The sequence below is a fragment of the Struthio camelus genome, chromosome 1, assembly GCF_040807025.1.
Source record: "Struthio camelus isolate bStrCam1 chromosome 1, bStrCam1.hap1, whole genome shotgun sequence".
Taxonomy (NCBI): Eukaryota; Metazoa; Chordata; class Aves; order Struthioniformes; family Struthionidae; genus Struthio; species Struthio camelus.
Genome location: NC_090942.1, coordinates 97,034,104 through 97,059,316, shown reverse-complemented (window position 1 = coordinate 97,059,316; position 25,213 = coordinate 97,034,104). Strand labels below are relative to the sequence as shown.

The window sequence follows — 25,213 nt, the reverse complement described above, 5'->3', positions numbered from 1 at the left end:
GCAATCACAACATATACGTACCTTAAGACGTTCAATACTGTGGCGCTGATGGAAGCCATGGGCTAATTCTGCTGCCCCTGTTTTTTATGCTAGGGTCAGAGAAAAAGGCCTTCACTAGTTAAAAAACATATAACCATGCCACTTACTTCCATCAACAGACTGACATCAAAGATGAATGTGATAATTGCTGTCTCCAACATACACTGGAGACCAATGAAAGACCAACATTCACCTTCCTAAAGGAGAAGGACAGACAGCTTTTAGGGAAGAGGTTTCAAAAAATTCTGAGAGAGCAGAGAAAAAACACAAACATCAAGGCTGGTTATTTTAAGATTCAAACTCCCCCTTCTCCTCACCCGCCATCCCCTCCCCCCCCACACCCCCGCACCCCATTTGCTGGGTGGAAGGCAGCTACTTCCTTCCTGTCCTTCCAAAAAGGACAAAATGTCTCTGAAATGAGCCTGATAGGAAAATTTTATTGCATGACTCAGTGGGTGTAGTTAAGTTTTAATAGGTTTCAGCTAGTGTTACTCTTCACTTAAGCAATGCTTGCATAAGATATTATCCAGAAAGAAGGAAGCCAAGATGGGTATCAACAGAAGAAAGCTGACTTCTGTGTAGTTGCTGGAACGTGACTGTAAACTCATAAGAGCGAGCATGGTACAGAGGATAGCCAAGACAGGGACCAGTTGCGTCAACCTTTCCATCCAAAAGTAAATTCAGACAGTAGTACAGACCTGATTTCACAGATTGCCTTTTAGAATGCAAGTTGGATGTTTGGGAGACAAAGATGTTGCCCTGAAAGCTGCACAGAGTGCACTTAATACGCTAGTCTGGATTTTATCAATAAAAAACAGTTGTATTTTACAGAGCATGTGTGTGTGGGAGAGGAGGAGAAGGTGGCTGTTAATGTCCTCAGCAAGTGGAAGCTAAAGCCTGGATCCGTCTGCAATATTTGAATTCATAAATGACTCCATGTATAGTTACCTAAACATGGAAGCAGCGCTATCAAATTATCAAGTAAGGTAGCTAAGGTAGAGACAAGTTATCAGGATTGAACCCAGCTCTAGCATAGCAGTCTTCTCTCCCATCGAACCTGCAATTGTGTCAGAAAACTGTTCTTGCCTTTATTATAAGCTGAACAGACTACATACTACTAGTCCTCCTTCGTTTTCCCAAAAAGTCATCGCAAAACACTGCAGATTTACACTTAGGCTTGTGCAAGATTTTTCAAAGACTGGTAAGTTAAACTAAAATAGCTGTAACATGTAGTTAAGTTTTCATAACATAATTACTAGTTATTTTCTTTGAGCTCTCAAAGCTGGGCTGCAGTTAGGGGGAAACATACCGTTCATAACTAGGAAAAAAGTCAGCTCACACATAAATTTAAAACGGGGGGAGGGGAAAAAAAATCACATTTTCAGGAATCATCTTCACGAAGCCAAAGCATTAGGCTTCTACTCAAAAACACGTTTTACCTTCTGATAGAGAGAAACTATAGTCTTCTGTTGAAAGGAAGCTGAAAGAACTATTGAGAAAAAAATTCCACCTCTTCGTGCAGTATGTGTATAGGAATGAAAGTGATTTATTTATTACACACAAAGATTTTTATTAAAAGGCTGGTAATGGAACAGTTTATTTTAATGCATCAACTTGATAAAAGGTTAGAATTACAGAAATTGTGTATAATGTTGAGTAAGTCACATGGATGGGTTATTTAAAAAAAAAAGTCAGATTTGATGAGTAGAAGAGAACATCTCTTATTTTAGTTACATTGTAAAGTGCCTTGTGTAGTCATATTCTATTGTTGGAATGACCGCTTGTACAAATTTCAAGAAAATAAGAAGATACCTGAGTTTCTAGTTAAGGAAAAGGCATAATAGCTAGAAATCGCATAAAATAAAGCAAAAATCACATCCACATGATCTGCCCACCAGTATTTCCTGCTAATGGTAAATTAACAGTTAAGAGACTTGAGAATTAAGACAGAGTTTTGGTAATGATATCTGATGCTTGCCCAAACACTCAGACCTTACTGTTTTAAGTTAACTTTAGGCCAATTTCCCTGCTTTACTTTCAGTGAATCTTATTAAAACCACACTTAAACATTTACCCCTCCATTTACACATTTAACATTTGGTACTGATAAATGCTAAGGCAAATTCGCACCTAGCAAGGCTAATCACTAGCTACCTTCCTGTAGTTGCAGGGAAAGTCAGGCTCCTCAGACTGTTTCAGAAGCTCAGAAAAAGAAATATGCTGCTGTTCTTAATCATCCTTTGGAAGAGGTCCTTCCTGTTGATGAGGGAAAGTAGAACAATTAGCTTTGCTAAGCTGAGAAGTCTGTCTTTGTAACAGAGACCTTCCCAGTCCCCCTTGTACAAGTCACCTTGGAAAGCACATTGGGCTTGAATCTGCAGTATGCTCAATAACTGTAAACTGAAACATCTGCCCACCTGGCACTGTGGCAGACAGCCAACTCAAAAAATAAACTAGTTACACGGGTATTGCACAGAAGTAAAGCCTACCATTTTGGCATATCAGTCATAGATCATTTCTCAACAAACACAAACTCAATGATAATGAAGTGAAAAACTGCCTATAAACAGAGATTTAAAAAAAAAAAAAGTAATCAAGATCTTGAAAATAAGCTATTTCTAACTATTGAGAAGTGGAAAACTTGAACTACTCAGTCATAAAATTTACTTTCCAGTTCAGTCTCAGTTGCTTACTGCACGATTTGAACAGGTCTCAACTTACATGGTGAGCATGAATCTTTCTGATTCAGGACCTACACCTGCTCAGCAATTTCCCTCTATCCCCACCTTCCCTGCCTTCTCGCAGTAAAAGCGGTTAGATCACTACTTTAAACGGACATACTTGCTCCTACCATGGAGGTTACTTCAGTCAGAATTGCATTGTAGCAATTACTATAGGCATAACTAATAACAGTCACTTCACTAAAAGGAAAGTCTAAGGCATTAAATATTGATGTTCAGAACTGTTTCAGTCACTCTCAATGCTTTTCTGTTTGCTGAATGTTTAATGAATATAAGGTCTTTTAAACACTGCTCATATTGTCCACACCTTTCAGAAACTGAATATCAGATCTGAATCTGCTATAGTAATAGCATATCTTATATTCTTGAATCTTTTACCTTGTGATCATATTATACCATAGATTCTCAAACTTTACTTGCTCAGGTACCAACAGCAGTGACGATATTCTGGCCAGCCTATGAAGCTCCAGCTGCATCCTTCTAATACATCCTTCCCAGCTACCTTTCTCATACCCCTAAAAACAAGGGCTCAACCCTGTCCCTTCAATCTTCACTACTTTCTGCTATGGCTCCTGCTCCCCCTCTCATTCTCCAGACAACTGATTAGCTGTGTCTGTTGTATAAAGGTGCTCAGCCCACCATTACAGTAAGTACTACCACAAACAGTTGTTGACTACTTTCACGTACCACTGCATTCCAGTTTTGGAACCCCAAGGCACAGATTAGCGCCTTACACTGCAGCAATCCTCTAATAATACCATGTAGTAATCAAAAAGGATACATGTGAACTCCAAGTTCTCCCCCACCTTCTGCAACAGTCTCAATTATTTTCTTCATCACTTCTGCGTGCCTAAAAAACAAATCAGAAACAGTAAAGGTATTTTAAAAGCAAAGTAACTCCTTCATCTCAACAAGATCAGGTTTTGTGCAAATTAAATAGTTTTGGCTGGTTAGCTTCAAAAGCAGCAAGAAGAAATTTTACTTTTTACTAATTTACTAGGAAAAAAGCCCCCAAAATAACTGAAAGAACGTTAAATGATGAATGCAACGTTATCTGTCAGCCTCTTGCCTCTACAAGGAAACAGAAAGATGCTCTATGCTGCAATCCAGACAGAGTGTCATAATGAGAGGCAGTATGTTTTGCTTGTGGCTAGCATAATTTTGTTAATTGCTAAATTCCATAGAAGACACCAGGTAAGTCTCCAGAAGCTAATCCTCTTCATCATCAGCAATCCACCAGAAGTTCCCAGCTGATCCCTGAAGATGATGCAACTTTGTTAGCTTCCTCTGCTGCACTCTTAAATTTGCAGAATTTAAGAGGTATCAAACACTTATGCAGCTCTTATTGAGTTTCCTAGGGAAAGCAGGGCTAAATCAACCCTGTCTGAATTCGGAACTGTTGCTGCTCTGGGACTGACTCACGATATGGAAACCTTCTCTGGCCACAGCTGTAACTTGGATTCAATGGCAGATTAATTTAATAGTTCTTTAAAGTACCTTCTGCTTTCTCATGATTAAAAATGTGCCCCGGTGCTGACAAGCACTTTAAATTAGACTATTATTGTAAAGCACTCTCAGAGGACAAGCACTTAATTAGATCAGTGTTTTGACTTTAAGTGATCAGTGTCACAGCGGACCTATTACAAACCACACAAACAATTGAGTACAAAGCTGATGCTGCAAACATATCGTGGAATCACAGAATAGCTGAGGTTGGAAGAGACTCTGGACATTGTCTATTCCAACTGCCCCTGTTTAAAGCAGGATGAACTAGAACAGGTTGCTCATGATCCCACCTGATCTAGTTTTGAATATCTCCAAGGATGGAGACTTCAGATCTTTTCATGACCAGTTAAAGTCCAGAAGTAATAGTCGTCTTTTCAGGATAGCTCTTACACCCCATAAATCATGAGATAAAGAGCACACCAAGTCAGAGGAAAGAACCACTGCACGACCAATTGAGTTAAAACAAATAAACAAAAAAAATCCTAGGTTGTATAAGTGATTTTTTTTTTAAATCTACCCTGCAACTTTTCTGTTTTAAACTCATGATTTTGCATTCAATCCTTAATCAGCGAGGCCATGTAGGACATGATGGACACCCACCAATACAACACTGAAAATTATTTAACAATGTTAGTTCAAAATATTCATCCTGAAACAACCAATGTGCTTACTGAGAGCAAGGAAGACTGGTAAGCGTGCAACTTACTGAACATGCTTTGATACCATGATGTACACCTAAACAGCTGACTAATAATTGGCATTTAAAAGTTTACTCCCAAAGCTAATCATGCTGACAGTGACTAGGAACAGGAGGAAGGAAGCTGTTGCAAAGTTTCCAAAACATACTGTAATCAGGAACATGCAAGTCTGGAGAAATACTGAAGGTCAGCATTTGTCATTTGCTATGCTGTTTTTCCTTACAAATCAGCTAGGCCGTTGATTCCAATTAACAGTTGATTCCAATTCTATTGGCTCCACATCATGCCTCTGCAGAACACACTTGTCATATCAGGCGCCAGAGCTAGCTGCTTTGACACAGGAACCTGGCCACTGTCAAAATTTAAGCTTTGACCTTGCCTGTAGTGATGGGATATTTTTTCGTACTGGCCCAAAATACAGGTTTACTTTCAAGTGTATCAACTGACTATTGAGGTGGTTAAAGTAATAAGGAGTTGTTATTCCTACTCTAAGTCAGTCAGACACTGCTGTTCCTACTGAAAAGAAGTTTAGACAGATATAAAGATTACACATTAAGGGGTCAAAATAAGCTCAGAGAAGCCTATTTTTTAGACTCACATTGAGAGTGTTCACTTCCTAACTGAAGACCTCTCTTCCACTTTGAAAGCGACCAAAGCTTTCAGTCAAAAGATTTGACACTAATTTCATATTGGAATTCAGTTCAGCACAGCTGTTAAACTAACATTGTCTGCGTTTCAGCTGGAAGGGAAATATATATCATCAGAAAGTAAAGGTTAAAAATAAGGGCCCTCCTGACATATAGAAAAAGGAGGAGTGATTGGTGTGGTCTCCCCCTTCCACCCGAGTCCAAAGAGATAAAAAAAAAGCCCTCCACAGGGCTTTCAGCGTAGTGGACAACTATTAAGGCTTCATAACAAAGAGTAGAAGTCAATGCTCCTTAGGACAATGTACTTTTAAGTGAAATTTAGCTATAAATTTGATTCAGTGTGTGTAACTGCTCACACACGAGACAAGTATGTAAAAAGTGTGTTTAAAAAAAAAAAAAAAAGACTGGTCATCTTTAGTTGAAGCTTTCAGAATCTGCAAGAACCCTCAGTTAACCTTAAGATGTACAATTCAGTAGTCCTTGCAGTTATCTCTACCCACTTCCCTGCACGTACTTAAAGAGTACTTACACAGGAAAAAAAAAAAAAAAAAAGAAGAACCAAGACCTTAGAAGGCTATCACCAACTATTCCAAAACAGAGGAAAAAAAATCCTTGGAATTAACACAAGTAAATCATATCCAATTATAGATGTGTTTAGTTGTTAGCCAGCTTGATAGTCCATTCATAAAACCCACATAAAACCCACTGAGAAATTTGATTACATCAGTTTGCAGCCAATTAATGAGGAAGTAACTAAGTTCCTCCCACCGTCATAAGAAATAAATGATAAAAATGCTGACAAGAAATATAACTTCCACCAGAGCTGCCAAATGAACAGTTTCAACTGACTACTCAAAATAGAAGCAATCCCTAGTAGCCAACAGTGACGTTCCCCCATTTCAATGCCTTTCTTTGATGCAGGGTATGAAGATATACGCGACACAAACAGCCAAGTGAGTTTAGCACCATCTAAACATCCCACATTACACAATTTTTGTAACATGCAGGAAAGCAACAACAGCAGAGCTAGCTAAACATTGCAATTATAGACCTTCTTAGTTGCAAACCTTATTAAATTAAGGAAATGGAATAGTTCACCTTAGGGAACAAAAGAACATATTTAATGCTTCAAGAGTCAAGCAGCGTGAGACAATTCATTTAGCCAAGGACTCTACAGTATTGGCACCTAGCTGTTTCACAGAATACCATTAAAAACTCATTTTAGATATACTATCAGTTAGCCACTTCCTTCACGTTTCAGGATGACCCTGTCAAACCTTTCCAAAGTCAAGCAGCTGCATCAGCAATATCAGAAGCAGTTGCCAGTCAACTAGAAGGCCTTCTTTTTTGAGAAACGCTTGGCAGTTCTCTCTACATCTTCTAAGACTACCAGTGAATGTCTCACTGCAATATTAAGTTGCTCTTCCATCCTAAAAAGATTAACTGGAAGAAGTATCATAACGCAAACAGTTTCTTCAAGAGCAGATTTGGACTACGTAACAAAGGCACTGGCACTTCACTTGCTTCAGAGGAAGAAATGAACCATATACTAACAGCTCCCCTCCATGAAGGATCTCAAAGTGAATTCACAGGCTAGTCTTAGATCTGTTGTTCTTCCTCTGCAGAGGAATTTGCAAAATGTATTAAATGGGTTACACTGTAGGCTGTGACTACATAAAACCCACTGCTTAACCTAACCAGCCAGGGCTGTCATTCCCACTTATCTTGGGAACCTGCATCCATCAACAGAGGCTTCTTCCCAAAAAATTCATTAGCAGGGCTCTAAATCAAGCCACAGCTTCAGATTTCTTTCTCCTTTGCTCTGATTAATCATTTTCCTAGCCAGTCTGTTATGCCCTCCTACATTTATATCACCTGACACTCCTTCAAAAACACCAGTTATGCAAGGAGCTGCATTTACTTTTAATTCCAAAATCTTGCAGACAGCAAATAATATCATCAAGATCGACATACAGATTGACATATTAAGACTGATGCGTTCATACGGTACAAGAATGACCTTACTGCATCAAACCAAGCGTCTGTCTAGACTTGCTTCTTGTCCAACAAGCTCACAGAAGTTGCTCAAGAAAGAGGCCAGAGCAAGCATCTAGCAGTGCCACAAAATACTCCTGCAGTCTTCAGCAGTATGTCACCCTAGGGACTAATTCAGAAACAATAATTTCACCCTTAACAACCTTTGACAGTATTTTCCTTTAATTAACGTCATATTGCTTTCTGAATCACAGAATCGTTGAGGTTGGAAGGGACCTCTGGAGATCATCTAGTCCAATCCCCCTGCTCAAGCAGGGTCACCTAAGTTTCTCCTTATGTTCAGATGGAACTCCCTGGGTTTGTGCCCGTTGCCTCTTGTCCCATTGCTAGGCACCACGGAGAAGAGTCTGGCTCCATCCTCTTGACACCCTCCCTTCAGATACTTGTACACATTGATGAGATTGCCTCTCAGTCTTCTCTTCTCCAGGCTGAACAGGCCCAGCTCTCGCAGCCTTTCTTCAGAGGAGAGATGCTCCAGTCCCCTCATCATCTTTGTCGCCCTCCGCTGGACTCTCTCCAGTAGCGCCATGTCTCTCTTGTGCTGGGGAGCCCAGAATTGGACACAGGACTCCAGGTGAGGCCTCCCCAGGGCTGAGGAGAGGGGCGGGGGAATCAACTCCCTCGACCTGCTGGCAACACTCTGCCTAATGCAGCCCAGGATCCCATTGGCCTTCTTGGCCACAAGGGCACATTGCTGGCTTATGGTCAACTTGTTGTCCACCAGCACTCCCAGGTCCTTCTCTGCAAAGCTGCTTTCCAGCAGGTCAGCCCCCAGCCTGTACTGGGGCATGGGGTTATTCCTCCCGAGGTGCACAACTCCGCGCTTCCCTTTATTGAACTTCAGAAGGTTCCTCTCTGCCCATCTCTCCAGCCTGTTGAGGTTGCTCTGAATGGCAGCACAACCCGCTGGTGTATCTGTCACTCCTCCCAGTTTTGTATCATTGCTGAGGGGGCACTCTATCCCTTCATCCAGGTCATTGATGAATAAGTTGAACAATACTGGACAGAGTATTGACCCCTGCGGTACACTGTGAGCTACAGCCTCCAACCAGGCTTTGCACCACCTATGACAACCCTCTGAGCTTTGCTATTCAGCCAGTTTTCAAATCACCTCACTGTCTGCTTATCTAGCCCGTACTTTATTAACTTGCCTATGACGATGTTACGAGAGACAGCGTCTAAAGCCTTACTGAGGCAATTTAAATTAATATTTAATTAGGTGTTGTGCACAGAGTTTACTCCTTTTGTTTGCTTTGAACGTTTCACCTGTAAGTTGCATTCAATACCACTGGTTTTGCTATTGGAAAAGACTGAACATCTGCTACTTATTCACCTCCAGTGGCATGATGGAGGCCACTGTCAGCTGTCTTCCAAGCTGAAGGGTACCAGGTTATTCAACTGTTTCTTAGTTGAAACACCTTCATACCCTTCAGTTATTATAGTTACCCTCTCCATTCTCCACCTTTTCCAGTTTCAGTCTTCCTTCATCTCAAAGAACATATAATGAGTGACCAAAGCTGTACTGCAGTATTCCGCATGTGGATGGTCCCACAGATTAATACAGAGGACTACTGCAGTCTTCTGTTTTATTCATTCTTCTTTTCCTAATAGTTCTCTGAATTCTGTCTGCTTTCTGAACTACTCTTGAGCATTGAGACAGACATTTTCACAGGACTATTGCGCTAGTGTAGGCTAACCCTGCGGATCTAAAGAACAATAATGAAGTTTACTATTTATTTTCTAGAAGTCATCTAAACTGGGGAAAAAGCTGCTTCCCAGTTGTAGAATGGTTTCCCTGCTCAGTATTGTCTGGACCTGAGGGCTCGGTGAAACCAACGGCTGTTCTAAAGCAGTGGTTGAAGAACTAAGAAATGAAAGATGGGAATTACAAAGACCATGGATATGCATCTTCATAACAGGATGACCAAGGCTAGCCACCAACTTGTGCAAAGCTTCCTCACTGTCTCTATAAGGAAAAGCATATCTTTCCCAGGGCTAACTTTATGGTCAAAGAAAGCCTAAACTGGAAACAAAGCTGTTTGAGCCTGTAAAAGCCACCACAAGCTTGTCAACGAAAAGCTTTCATGTTAAAGTGTTTCTTCAAGTCAAGTTTCAAAAGAAAAAATTTGCATGGCTCAAACTGGAAATTTGAACTTTTTCCATATATGCAAGACAACTCAAAAGAGTGTCTTTTTTTAGATAATAAAAGGCTTTTGTTTAGATAACAAAAGCATAAACTCACATCTCCAAGACCTTCATACTATCAAAGCATTGAGAAATTGCACGGCTTAAGATGCTGGCTCTGTATCACTAAAGGCCTACGCCTAAGAGGAAAGGCACCTTCAAAGACCTAGGAAAACTATCTGTGTAGCTAGTCTAACTACAGTCTCTCTATATTTTAGGTGAGAAGTGTGGAAAATGCCACAGAAGACACCCTCAGAAACATGACTGCTTTGCCCTTATGTTCAACAAATATTTCAGTGTAGCAACTGCAGGACCGTAAAAATTTACCACCATTTACCACCATAAAATTCCAAAGACATCTAGGGGGAGCAGAAGGTAGTTTTTACAAAATAAGAAACAGTTATTTTACTTCAAAACAGCTCTTCCTGTTCCCAAAGTATACACTATACTTCCCCACCCCCCGAAAAGCAATGAACTAAGAGAAAGCATGGGAAAACATTCTTCTACAGAGAGTTTTGGTAGCCTGCCATCTTCTGGAGTCCATAGGAAAGTTGCAAAACGAGTTGAACACAAAGAGGCGAGCTCTAATTATGTAACACACTTCCAGAAGCAGGCACTGGAATCACTTCAGGGAACTACCACTGTCTGTCTTCCATCCTCTCTCAGGAGCCAACAGACCACTACAACAGTCAACTGTGCAAACATATCCAAAAAACTCTGAACTCAGTCCTTAACAAGGCCAGTAAAATGCCTTATGTCTGCCTGCTGAATCAGGCCAGAAACAAAGACTTACCTGCATGGATGAACTGAGCACATGGGAGGAGGAGGAAGATGAGGATGGTTTTCAATTGTCACCGTTTTCTTGACGTGATCTTGACTAATATCTTCATACATGTGCTCTACTGTTAGAGGCTGCCGTTGCTAGAAAGAGAAAAGGAATGTAAGAACAAAAGCATTACTAACAAAAATCTTTTGCTCCTTCTCAGCAATTCTAACACGGCTAACTTATGATGTTCCTTAAGTTACAAATATCTAAAAAACACAGTTCCTAAGGGACACTGAAGGAACTGAGAGCTTTAAAATCCATATGGCATAGGCATAATACCGCTGGATTCCAAGAAGCTGGATTTGCTTTCTTCCAAGTTTTGCTAAGTTACCAAGTAAAATTTGCAGGCTATTTAACTGTTTCTACTTCTTGCAAGTTCTGTAAGTCCTAGCTGCAATGATATACTGGCTTTCTCACTATTTCCTCCTTTTAACTTTAACTGTGTATAGGCAAGTAGCAACAGAATAGCTATGCTATTTTTTCCACTGTGAGTCTAATTTCATAAGAGGGGAAAAAAAAAAACTATACCTCATCATATCCAAATAACCAGAGTCTTGGAGTTTGGTAGTATTTGTCATAAGTGATGTAGAGATCATAAGTTCTAGTCTGCAGAATAGCATCTTCCCCTCCAACATCGACTTTAGCTTTGTTAGCTTCCACAATCTGTCTTGTGTCAAGCGTTGCCTGGTTTTCAAGGTAAAAGGACAACATTAGTAAGCAATATAACACACCTACTGGCACATTAGGTCTTATCTCTTCTCCCATTCTAAGTAGTTTTCTAAGGCTATGAAAATTGAAGTTAATGATCTTAAGTGAACATTAATAAGTGCATTTTTTTTAAAGTTAGAAGTATCAATTCCCCTCCTTTTAAAATTAAAGTCTGCTTTTTTTAAAGAAAGCATGCAACTACACTGTCAGATCCTCCTCCCTCCTTTCTCCAGCAACTTTTGAGCCCAACAGACAATTCCAGTTCAGAAGGTGGAAGCCTCAGTTTATGCAAGTTTCATGAATAATTTAGGAGAATGCTCCAAATTAGTGATGCCCTCACGTCTCTCATGACAGCCTAGGGCATTAGTGTAATCTATTGAACCCATAAGCCAGTCAATCACCACATAGGGACCTCAAGAACAACCACGGCACTGGTACCTCCTGTTAACTGTATGCAAGCAAAGTGGAAGGGATGAGTGGAGAATGCAAAAATCAGCAAGTAAAATCTCTGGTGACCTAAGAGTTAAGATTATTGCAGTAGGTATGCAGGAGACAAATCCACAGGAAACCAGGCTCAGTCCCACTGCTCATAAAAAGCTTATGTCAGCCATTTGTCAGCATTATTTTTACTTGGCCTGTGCTCATATCAGTAACATGCACTGCAACAGATGAGATAGAGAACTGTTCACTTACATCATCTGTCTCCAAGAGCCCACTTTCTTCATATTCTGAAAAGAAGACCCATAAAATTCTGTGTTCAGCTTGTAGCTAGCTGTCATTTCTCATTCAGAAACAATTCCTTAAAAAAAAGATCTACATGTATCTAAAGAGGTTTTATTTGGGCAGATTTCCCAAACCCCAAACCACACAATACTCTTTTCTTAAATCAAGTACTACCCAAACTAAGTACACAATAAGCAACCCTTAAACACAAGTTTTTTAGTAGACAAATTTCAGAGTTCAAGTCTAGCTATGAAGCAGGAATGAACCTGTATTAAATCTCTAATTTTAGCTTACTTGGATCTGTTTTGCTACTCAAACTAATTTTCCAGTCATTAGAACTCATGCAGTATTACTCATGAGTTAGAGAAATCATGCCTCAATAAGTCCATATGAAAGAAGGCAGAGAGCAAGAGCCTGTTGAGATTTTTAGCAGGAATTCCACAAAAAGGAATAGTAGTATTTTCTTAAAGCATACTGCTTTAGTTATAGGCCTGCAAAAGTACATCCCATCCAAGTTAATAGGAAATACCTTCCATGTCTGCAGCTTCCCCTTCATCTTCCTCATCATCCTCCTCACAGGATGCTGAACGTTCTGGTATTTTTATATTATCCTTTTGAAGTTAAATTGAAAATACTGTTTTAAAGACAGCTGTGTTTAAGACACATCTATATAGCTTAACAGCCTCAGCAAATTTATAAAGTATTTACAAATCTAGTCAATACATAAAGCTACCCAGAAAAACAGCTCCCTCAATATTAATGAGGACTATTCTGAACACAAATATTTGTAATTCCCAAACTTGATTTCAAAATCCTAGCCTAGAATCCATCAAGTTATTCTTTGATTTCGCAGCTTGGAATGATGGAATTCATAAGCAAGAAAGAATAAATATGGAATTAAACAGCCCACACTTTCTTAAAAAGAAAGAAAGAAAAAAAAAGCTCGCCTATCTCAAATGAAAGGCAAACTCAATAAATAAAAACATTTCCACCAAAGAACATAACTTTAGCACCACATGAGCCTGTTTAAGGTGCCTGGGTTCTGTAAGTGCACTTATAAATAGGACTAAACATGCAGTTTAAGATTTGGTGTGATATAACTCAGAGTCAATTGTGCAACTGTTCTGTAATTGTTTTGAAAACATATAGGAGTGCCAAAAGGTATCATATTTTGATACTGTTGATGGAGGAAGCAGAGTCCAACAAAAATGAATATGGCATAAGCCCTTAGCCAGCTTTTTCTTTTCGTAATAGCAGCCTATATATATCGCTTATATTAGAAGCTGTTTTAATTGTAAACATTAAGTGGCCAGTTTCCTTGCTGGAAAAAATAGTAAGAAACTAAGCTGTTAAGTGTTTTGGCATACAGTACATAAACAAAAAACCAAAGATTTGCTGTTCTGGATTGAACCTGTGGTCCAGGAAGTGAAGTACTGTACAAGAATCAGTTTTTCTACATACAATACATCAGAAGTGAAACCTCCCATAACACACATCGGCAGTTATGCATTACTGTACGTTCCGCAAGTACTGTGCTTGCAGAAATAGATGATCTTTAGGTATTCCTTGAATTGTTTCTTACATCCTTATGTTTTTGACTTGTACAGGTGGCATTTTTATTATGCTGAGCACAGTCCCTCTTGAAACGTGTGTATGTCAAGAGTTGATCATATCAATACTGTTTCGAGCTGCTTACAATTATACAGTAGTGTGTGACAGCACATTCTCTTTTTTCCCTCATTTTGAGAATACAAAGCTTTGTGTTGGATGTTTAACAAACTTATTCTAATTCACGGATATAACTCCATTTTAGCAATCAACTTGTCTTTAAAAGCATTTTGTCTCTTTCAGCTCCTTTCTCCCTGTTTCTTAAATATGTTAGTTTGACATTTCCACTCCAAGTACTTCCAAATGTTCTCACTTTCCTGAGGGTTTTAGTTTTTTCAGATTTGGCTCCCGCTACTGAGTGAAATTTTTGGAAACTGATAATTTAATAAGACACATACATTTAGACAGTTTTATTACTTCTGAAAGTAAGGGCACAAGTCTTGTCAAACAAATTGTTCAAACTCTGCTTGCAGTAGCTAAAGACTGACTATGAAGAAATACTTTACACTGCTGCATGTTTTTCAATATAGAGGTTTCTTTATGCTAGATCTTCAAGCATTAGCTGCTTGAGACATGCAGATACAGTATCACTGTAAACAGATTTTCACTTTCAGTTTGTAGAAGCCTGGCACAAGAGCACACTGGCGAAAGACATTACAAGAGGAACACTGATTTGGTAAACACATGGCAACAAGGGGATGCACATGCTTAAACTAACACTATGAGCTACAACATTCAATCAGTATCTACAACGTGCCTTCTAACGGCAAAGCATATATTAATCTTTCACAAACAGTACTAAATTGGTGCAGGTAACACTTCTACTGCCTTTAGGTCCTGTAATGAAATAAAAGAAAGTTTAGAAACAAATACCTTACTGTCTAGTGTGATCTCCTTAATTGCTTCCGTTGCACCCACTATACCTGTTAAAGGAGCAAGAAGACTTTTACAAGTTTGCACCACAGCAGCTTGTTTCTTTGTTACAGAATACTACAATAAGAGGTTACAGAGGTCTCAGAAAGCAACTATGATCTTTCTGGTTACAACAGACCACAACAGCTTCAGAAACTGGAAATGTAGTTTATTTAGTACTGGTAGCATGCTTCGTGCTGGACAAGCATGAACAGACCATACCTGTGACACGCAACACAGATAGTCTAGCACTCATGTATCAAACAAGTTTTGTTGATAGAAGGCTGTAGAGTAATTTGAATTTTTATCTTGAAGAATTTGTGTAAATAGCAAGTTTGGGATAGTATTTCAGTGTACTGGCACTCAAGTCACAGTGATGGAACTCAGCTTCATAAGCAAGGCACACATTTGTGAATGTTTTTGAGCGTGCTGAAAACAAAGAACTCATGACAACGTGTTATTTGGCAGAACACTCGGAGAATCACAGAATGGTTGAGGTTGGAAGGGACCTCTGGAGATCATCTAGTCCAATCCCACTGCTCAAGCAGGGTCACCTTGAACACATCACCCAGGGTTGTGTCCAGATGGCTTTTGAATATGCCCAGGGATGGAGACTCTACAGCCTCTCTGGGCAATTTGTTCCAGTGTTCTGTTACCCTCACAGTGAAGAAGTTTTTCCTTATGTTCAGACAGAAGGTTCTGTGTTTCAGTTTGCCCATTGCCTCTCGTATAATAAATAATTTGTAAATATTGTCAAAACCTCTAAAGAGCAACCTATTTCGGACCGATATAGGCATATAGCTAAACACCTGAGCAGTCATACACAAACCAACTGGGTAGCCAACAGTGAAATCTAATTCTTCCAGATTAGACACTGATGCACAGCTATCTACACATGAGAAAGATTTTACATCTTAAGTTTAAAACCAGAAAATCTTTTAGAATACCAAAAGCAAAGTTTGAGATAAGACTTTGAATACCTGTATTGTGAAAAGTGTCCACCCATCCCCCATCACCATCATCTTCTTCTATAATTGCTTCCTGTTCATCTGAATACTCCATCTGTTTACATCTTTTGTAGCATGGCACTACAAGAAATTGCAAAACAATAATGATTGCAGCCATTCCTAAACAAAACAGAAGGAAGTAAAAAAATTGTCCTGCAAAGCCTTCTGAAATATGCTGGTCTTTCATATGTCCTTATTTAAGTAATCCTAGAGCTATCTTTTGGTTACAAAAGCATGAAATTATATCAGAGTACCTCACTTGCTATGGCAAGTTAATGAACCTTAAAGTTCATTCTCCTGTTACCCATTAGACCGTTTCCACCCAGACCCATAAGGATGAGAAAGGAATTAAGTTATTATGTTTCCTTAGATTGCCAACCCATTTGCTTACGACTGCAGACAACCTGTTAGTTTTCTTCACATTACTAAACAACTTTCAGTCTGAGGACAACTTGCCTAGATTAGCAGGAGTTTACTGATCTGATTTGTCCTCAGAATTCTGCTAGAAGTTTGTAGTCAGCTATTTATGCAATATATTAGACATGTTTAATTATAGCTTATCATCTAGAAATATGAAAGCGGTTAAAATTAACGCGTTATTTAGAGTAACCTCAAGCCATATACATTATAGAGCCATTCAAGTACAGATTTAAATACAGTTTCAGAAAATAGTCGCAGAAATAGTGAAGATCTGATTACAGCAAAACAGACATTTTTCATGAGCTTAAACAAGCCAAAAATGCTCCTTTTTTACTAGTCTGGGGAAAACAATTACTGCACAAAGTACAGAATTTGTAAATTGCTCGATCTTTCAGAAAAGAAAAAGGAGGTGAAAATCAATGTGAAAAGAAGTCCTCCAATTTATCAGACTTCCGAAACAGAGTCTGTAGACAGCTCTTGACCTCCCCGGCCCACAGCTTTTACCCACGTGGCAGGCCTATGTGCCACTAATAGCAGAGATGCCATGGACAGGAAACACGAGTATTAGATATTTTTCTTTTGAAATGTGACTTAGAAGGATCAGAGCAGTGTAGGACCCTGGAAGGGGGAGAAAAGAGAAACTGCAAATAGATCACTTGGCCATCCAGCTCTCAAGACCACCTTAAAGTCTGTCCAACAATACTGTTAGCATCTGCACATGACAGTGTACTCTAAGACTCTAAAAGCCAGCAAGTGAAATCAAAGTATGAAATACAACCCAGTGCAGTTAATCTTTTCAGGCTGTTCCTAATACTGCAGGTACATCTCTAAAGGCATATTTAATCTTAGACATGTTTTGCTACAAGATCTTTTGAGGAAAAAAAAAAGTTTCCCCGTGGTTGTGCCAAGATCTTAGCTTTCTCACCATTTATTAAAGAGACAGTCACCACAAGTATTATACATACCTTCGAATCCAATCAAAATTTGATTTAAAATGGTATATCACTATTATTGAAAGTGATAGTGATATTAATTACATATCATATACAGAACTACAACTACCAATGTTGCCATGAAAGATATTTTGGAAACTCTTCAACAACCCAAGTTTTCCAAAAGAAGAAGGAAAACAAGTGCCCTTTTTCCTTGTTAGAGGCTGAATACAAGTTGAAGACTGGAGAAAGAAAAGGCAGACAAGGAGGTTTATGATGTTTAAACTTAACTTCCACTCCAGCAAGGCAAGCTACGTTACTAGTGTAAAGCCTCACTAACATCTGGCCTAAGGAAAAGATTTTAGATGTGCAGAAGCTCAAACGTTTTTTAATAGCACAAAGCTAAAACATCTGAAGTGCAAGATACTTGCTTCCCCTGTCAATATAATCAGTAGATTTGATAGCACAAGCAACCATGCTATCAGTCCTAAGAATGCTTGTATTTAAACTTCAGCCTTACCGTTTTTAGTTACCAAAAACTGTTTGTCTGTTGGCAGATAAGCCTTGACTTTTAGTTCTTCTCCTGAAGCCCTGTAAAATGAAGTGCACCATAAAAGGTTGAGAACTTGATGAGATATAAACAAAAGAACCCTTCTATTTTCAATTTTTAAACAGGAAAACCTTATATACTCCTCTTGACCTATTCCCAGAATTTGCTCTTGCCTTTACAAAGGCTTTGATATGCAGGTATGGTATCAAAAAGGTTGGTCATCCCTAAACTATATATAGAGTTTCGGAATAAAAATACTCTCTGCTTCAATAACTACTTTCACTTTGAGGTAGGCAACCAAAGGCAGCTTGACAGAACATTGCCTAGTCTGTATGAAATTTACCAGGACAGGCAATAACATGATCCCAAGCATTTGTAGAAAGGAACTTCAGAAAAAGCAAGAGCTAGACCTCTAGAGATATAAAACCTGGTCATCGTCACTAGAGCTTAAGTTATCTTTGTCAAACTCACATTACTCAAGCATTGCTTTCACATTCAGTGGTTTTTGGATGGGAAAAAAGTCTGTAACACTCTAAATAGCTTGACCCAAACTGCTGTCACATCGGCCAGATTTAATAACGTGTTTTCTCTGAAGGAGACAGTAAAAAGGTAAGAAATGATGATGCGAGCATATCATTCTCCTTCAACCCTGCATGGCCCAGGATAAAGCCAAGAACCTTAATGAGGCAGACTGCATGGGCCCTGTCCATCTAGGCACCAACTGATTGGTTTTTATAATGCAAGACTCCAATAAAATACAAGAAAATACTTTTTTTTGCACCCTTATTGTACTTGAGAAGGGTAAGGGATTTCTGAGGACAAGTAAGGCACAAAGTGATCTGATATGGACCACCCTGACCAAATTTGGTTATCACATGATTGTTTAAGATATACCACTTACAACTAATTCTTAGCAATTCCAGTTGGATATGGTCTTTGCTTTTTTGAATTAACAAAGCTAAGACACGCTCATGGAGACACACTACTACTACATACTGCTAGTGCAGCTTAGGCACTGAGAGTGTTCACAGAACATAATAGCTTATGTACAGCCTTAGGAAAACAAAACAAACGAAACAAAAAAACCCTCATCACAACTGCTACTAGCAAGAGCAATAAATAAGTCCTGCCTGACTTAAAGTTTATATAGCTTCATCATTAAAAAAGCTGTAGAAGTTCTACTGCAAGAGTCAGCACACTATTCTGAAATGAGACAACCATGTATTTGCAGCCAGCGGAAACCATGTAAAAGCACAGGTAGGGATGCAAGGTTTCTGCAATTCCTTTGATTTTACTTACCATTGCCAAGTAGGACAGTGGTGAACTAAGTGATCTCCAGCTGCAACAAACTGTTAAGGGCAAGAAGAGAGAAAAAAAAAAAAAACGTGCTGTTAAATATAGTATAAGGGAACAGACTCTCCAGCTTTAGCAATAGTAATATTTCAGTTGTACATTCCTTTGATAAATTAACTATGTGAAAAAATAACTGTTTACATCTGTTTAATACTATATTTTTCACTCCATTTCTCAGCTAGCCTTGAAGACCTACAAAGATTAAATTAAGTTCATCTGAAGGAAGTACGTACTAAACTTCACAATAGCAAATTCAGATAAAATTTCAAAAGCTGTGTTATTACTTATCAGTTTTGTAATTAGCAAGAAAGCCTATTAGACAATTGTTTACTTTGTGATGAAGAAATTGGTTTTATTTACCAATCTCCAAAGTTTTTAAAGACACTGAAGAGAGGTTAATGTGAGAAGATTAATCATTGAATTTAAGCTTCCCCCAAAACTAAACCAATAAAAGCGTTTCTGTATTCCCCTCAAAGTTCAGCTGAGGGAAGAAGAGAAAAAAAAAACAAAAAGGCTCAGTTCTCCTTTAGGGGTCAAAACAGCTTCGCAGCAAGAAGAAAAAAGTGAGATTGACACCGATTCATTGAACCCGTTAGGAGAACCGCAGCAGGGGAATAAATAGCATACATTTTAAGTAATGACCATAGCTATGGCTTACTTTTCTTTCTGCATTAACCCAAGGAAGGCAAACCTATGTTTAAGAAGAGTGATTTTTTTCTGTGTTTTTGCATCCATTAGTTTTGAAACTGAGGTTCATACCTATCACTACAATTCCTCTCCTGTTTTAAAATGCCAGTTTGTAACAACTTCCCAGTTGACTGAAAGCTGCTGTACAGTAACACCACAGGTGTACTGCGAAAAGATGTCAGCCATTTTCTTGCTGTGTTCTCCAAAGCAAGGCACGTTAGCGTAGTGGATAATCCAACAACACATCTTCTATAAGGATTAACAGATTTAATCTCTGCAAAAGCGATTTCTTTCACCCACTTTCCAGGAAAAGTCTCCAGAAAAAAGAGAAATCTTTTCACTTGAAAGAAAAGAGTAATTTATTGCAACACACGCATGAAAATTTTAGAAAGCCATTAGTCTTTGAAGAATGCTGGAGTTTCATGTGTTACAGAATTTTACATAATAAAAATATATATACGTTCAAGTAATTAGAACAGTGTTTGTGGCACTGATGTAAAGTGCTCTTTTGGGTCTAACAGTGTAAGTTACAAAACCAAACCAAACCCTTAAACTTCATTTGCACTTTCTTCAGTTTGGACAGTGTAAGTAAATTACCTGGTTTCACTTCCTACTTCCCAACCACTAACGCTACAGCCCTGAATTGGTATCACAAACCTGGTAAGAGAACAACTTTGGGACAACATTTTCTTTTCTTTCTACTTTTAGAAAGAATGATTCTTTTAAGATTTGCTTTTAGGCAAATTGCATAGGCAATTAGAACAAGTGGCGTTCTGAGGTATCAACTAGCAAGGACTCAGGCAATAATTTCTTAAAATTACATCAAGTGCACAGATACACAAAAAGAGGGACCGGGTGTTGAGCTTGATTAATGAGTTATCTTTAGCCTTCTTGCTGCTAGATTCATCTTCAGAGCCAAATCACAAGAACTCCATCGAGTCTGATAACGGTCAGTATCTCAGACTAAAACACTGGAAGTGAAAGTTAAACTGACATTCATTACCCAAGTAATCCAAATTCATTCAAAGATATCAGGGAGCAGGAAAGACTGTTCAAGGGATGACCAGCAATTCATACTCGAGTCCTACCTAAATCTAACCAAAAAATCTTTGTGTATAACATTTCCTTTGATTACTGCTTTGAAGAATTCATTTTATTCATCCTATCAGCTTCTAACTTCAGACAGAGAATACATACTACCAATATTCTCTCCTACCGGTGTTTAAAAGCTACAAATAGTTAAACGTAGCACAGCGTGTTTTTTGCTGTTCTACAGGGAGGACCTTTTCTTTCAGCATTACTGCAAAGTTTTCTCCCACGGATCAAGTAGGGATTAAGCATCAGTAGAACATTATCTAGATTTTCTCTGTCAACAGTTACATTTCTGATTCTTTAAATACATATATATATGTGTGTGTGTAGCTGTGCATACATAAACTCTATATACACATGCGCACACACACATACATACATACAAATTATCAGAACAGCAAAATACCGTATTGCTAGATCTGGTTTTCCAAGCACTTTTCTTCAGGACCACTGACAGCACAAGCACTTGCATGCCACATAATATAACACAAAAACGCTAGGTATCAACATTAAGAAAAACACTGCTGTCCACATTATTTCCTTGAACCCGCCATCATCTGTTCTGTTTTTTTTCCATCTTATCTTTGCATTTGTGCTTTTTGTCTCATCTTTCTTTCATTCTACCTACCAATCTTAATATTGCTTTCTTATACATCTGTAAATACAATGCATTTTCAGCACAGCAGCACTCTAATATGAGAAAACGTAGAATGGAAAAGTCAAAAAGCGCTGTATGTCAGTCTGTTTTTTCTTTTTCAGTTCTAGAAAAACGTGTGTTGTTTTTCCTTCACAGCTGACTCCTTTAAAAAACTACTATGCTTGGCAGCAATCCAAAAGACAATCAGCCTAAAGAAGCTTATAGAGAACAACAACAGTAATAAAAAAAACCGTTGGATGCTTGCTGTGGACAAGCACATGTAATGATCCTGCCACAGACTTGGAAAGAACCAAAAGTGAGGTAAGAGAGGACTGTTTCCAAGACATGCGAGGTACAAGTTTTCCTCTACATTGTTTATGGGAGGGGCTTTTGAAATCAACACATATCTGCATTCCTGGTCTAGTCCTTAACTCCCATGACAAACTGAGCTGTTGACTCAGCATGAGCTTCCTTACTTGTATTTCAGAACACAATAATGGGGGCGGAGGAGGGGGAGGACACCCACACCAGGCATCTCATATTCAGATGCAAAGTGTCATCTCGAGGAATTCTGGTGTTGAACTATTTGAATTGCTTCCCCTGTAGAGTAAAAGGGTCATTGAGAACTTCCACTTTGTAGAAATTATTGCTTCAAGAAGCAATAATTAGTTGACAAAGGCATGAACTGCTTGAAATGAACATGGCTTTTTTGAGTAAAAGTTTCCATTACTTCCATACTTTCTGAATATATTTCTAAGGTTCCAAATACTTACCTCTTCAGGTGTAATTACTCCAGTTTCTTTAAATTTGGACTCCTGCAATAAAGAAAGTTTAGAAATGTTGAGCTCTGCTGACACATCAAAGGTCCCTAACTTTACCAGTGAAGAAAAATATCTGTTACTTTGTTCCACAATCTGAGGAATCATCAAGAGATCACATATGTAAAGTATTTTTTTTCTTTCATTACAGACATAACTGACTGTAGGAAGGGAGATCTCTTGCACTCAGTATTACATTTGCCAGTAAGAGACAGGAAATCAGTTGAAATCAATAATTCTCACAGTCAGTTCTTTGGGACTGTTCTAAGCTCTGAGCAGCAGTACAACGTATCAATACGATGCCCTGAGGTTAAAAAAAAAAAAAAAAAAGTAATGAAACGAATGACCGAACCATGTCAGTGGTAGTTAAAATTATGTAGAAAGTTACTAGCTTTCGTGTTCCTGTTTCTATGCCTTCGTTACACGGAAACAGTTTTGATTTTCCTCATATCATCATGTTTTTGTGGAGGACAAAATAGATGACAGGCAGCAAAAAGATCTAGTTTTGTATGGCAACATGAAACACTGTACATTAAAGATGACATCTAGAAAGTTTAAAGACAATATTTTTGCACATTCAAATCTAGAGTGAACCTATTAAGATTTGTGTTTTTGTTTTTATTTCAGAAAAGCCTCAAGCACCAAGGAAGCCTCTTCCCCCTAGCATTAGAGATATCCAAGAATAGCTTTTGAATAAGAACAGTATTTCCATACTGTAGCTCAATTCTAAAGTTTTTTGCCTCATCTATTACTCAAAGTTCTGCACTGCTAACCATCATTAATACTGCATCACTTTCTGCCCTGAAGAGCTCATAATTTTCTCATCAAGACTAAAAGCAGTGGCTGAAAAGGGCCTCACTTCTGGCTACAATTTCAGCTTATTCAATCACTAGCAAAAGCATAACATAAAATCAGTCATTGCTAAGCATAGTTATTTTTAATGCTTGACATGACCTCTTTCTCTCAAGCAGACATTTAAGAACAAGATAAGCCAAACAGCTGTCGTACAAACATTGTAGCATCACTATATGCTAATTAACAAAAACCTAAATAACTCTACTTTAGAAGTTTAGATTACCATAAAACTGAACTCTTCCTAACGCGTTATGCTGCCACACTGGTGGCAACTGATTAACCTCAACACTAACTACATGCACGAGATAGTAACGTGGGTTTCTGGAATTACATAGGACCAAAGGTAAAATACCCATCTGCTGTTCCCCAAGGGTAACTTTTTCACTTTTTCATACACATTCTGTGCCTTGTAACTTAGTGCAATACATAGATCTACTTTCTTTCCAAAGTTAGAAGCTGGAGTATTTATTTCAAAACCCTTTTAAAGGGATCCGATACTCAGAATACTATCATTTTCCATGTGTAGGAAGTTCCACTCCCCTTCCCTCCAGTACCTTTTTGTTTAGGGACTACCAGAGAGTTCCCGCACTCTATCCCCAGCATAAAACATCAGCTCTGCAACAGCAACTACACAACAGTAAACAAACCACTTACCTTTTCCTGTCACCACTTCCCTTTAGTCTGTGTATATCACATTGGTGGGCAACCTTAGAAAGGTCCATATACTATCCAGGCAATAGCATACTATTTACCTCCAAGGGACAAGATCAATTTATAATTGCATGCCACCATCTTCTAATCCAAAGCTTTTTAAGCTGTAGAGTATGTGGCATATAAGGAGGTTATATTGTAAACCACAAACACAGAGGTGGCTGTTATTAACAATTACAGTAGACGTTTTTTTTTCTTCAAAAAAATCTACAACAAAAACGTTAAGAATTGGTAGTGAAAGCACTGCTGACAAGTCAAACTCAGACGTTCACATCCAGAGCTGGGTTTTACATGAAGTATTGGAAAAAGTAGGTAAAACATGGTAAATGGTCTAACAACTGCAAAAAAGCACTTATAATTTGCTTCTACCAAAGTAAACAATGATAGGGAATATAACGGATGTGCAGTCTACCTTTACAAGCAGACTGTTAGAATTTCCTATCAAGAAAAAAACCTATTTCTACTGTATACACTTGTTTACTGTACACAGGCTTATACTAGTATAGTAATGCTTATACAGAAATAAGCTATAGTACAGAACTTTATAACTGCTCACATAACGGAGAGGACACTAGCTTTTTCTGTCAGCTGAAAAAGCTGCACCTTTACCTAAAATACCTATCACAAAGCATTCCTGAAACCAGACTTAAATCTATCAGTACACAAGCATCTTTTGACTTCCGCAGCTGGTCACCCAATCAGCTACAGTTTATCTCCTCCAACAGAAGACAGCAACAAGAAGCATGTTATTCCTTGAGCAGCAGGGCCAGCAACGCCCAGCTGGATGCTCCCACTCCTAACACGCCGTGAGCTCCAACTCAGCTTCCCTCTCTCCCTTAAACACCCCCGCGGCCGGTATAGGATCGGGGCCGATGCTCTGCTGCCCCAGCCCAGCCGTCCCCTGCCAGGGCACCCACCTGGGGAGAGCGTGAGGGGAGACCCTCGGCCGCCGGCGTGAAGCCGCCCCCGCGGCGCAGACAGCCGAGGCCGCAGCCGCCGGGCCACCCCCGGGCAGGCGTGCGCCCTCCCGGGCAAACAGCCGCACTGCGGGTGGCCCCGGCGGGCAGCCTTGCCTTCCCTTCCCGCCCCGCCCCTAACGCCCCTAACGGCCGGGGAGAGCGCGCGCGCCCCAGCCGCCGCCCCGCGCCCGCGCGGACCGGCACCTTGAGCACGGGGGTGAGGTACTCGGCCACCTCCAGGGCTTTCCCCTTCACCGTGTTGATGACGTTCTGCATCCTGCTGCCGCCGGGCGGGCTGGGGCTGGGGCTAGGGCCCCGCCGGCACAACCGCCTCACGCCTCTCGGCCAACGATCCCCTCGGCAGCGGCCGCCACCGCCCCCCTCCCCCCGTGCCGGTCACGTGACGCGCCGCGCCGCCCTCCCCTTTGCTCCTCCCGCCCCATGCCGCGGCACGTGACACATGAGCGGCCAACGCCGCGTCATGCGCGGCCCTCGGTTCTGCGCTTGCGCCCGGCGGCGGCCGAAGCCACGCAGGCGCCGCCGCT

General features: G+C 39.6%; 1 protein-coding gene across 1 annotated transcript; it reads right to left on the bottom strand.

Annotated features, from left to right (window-relative positions):
• Window positions 1–1,565: 1,565 nt before the first annotated feature.
• ATG3 (autophagy related 3) lies at window positions 1,566–25,168 on the bottom strand. The gene is made up of 12 exons (XM_068959532.1): window positions 24,873–25,168; window positions 22,099–22,140; window positions 18,856–18,905; window positions 17,527–17,597; window positions 15,628–15,735; window positions 14,609–14,658; window positions 12,657–12,738; window positions 12,098–12,132; window positions 11,225–11,380; window positions 10,664–10,791; window positions 3,562–3,630; window positions 1,566–1,851 (listed from the first exon to the last, which is right to left on the bottom strand). The coding sequence occupies exons 1-12, from the start codon at window positions 24,942–24,944 to the stop codon at window positions 1,770–1,772; spliced, it is 945 nt and encodes a 314-aa protein (XP_068815633.1). The 5' UTR covers window positions 24,945–25,168; the 3' UTR covers window positions 1,566–1,769.
• Window positions 25,169–25,213: the final 45 nt, after the last annotated feature.

Excerpts from the sequence above, each read along its gene's own strand:
- ATG3 (XM_068959532.1), bottom strand. The coding sequence starts at position 24,944 with ATGCAGAACGTCATCAACACGGTGAAGGGGAAAGCCCTGGAGGTGGCC. Across the intron at positions 18,906-22,098 it reads GAGTAATTACACCTGAAGAG|TTTGTTGCAGCTGGAGATCA; the intron begins GTAAGTATTTGG and ends TGCCCTTAACAG. Across the intron at positions 15,736-17,526 it reads GTTTTTGGTAACTAAAAACG|TGCCATGCTACAAAAGATGT; the intron begins GTAAGGCTGAAG and ends AATTTCTTGTAG.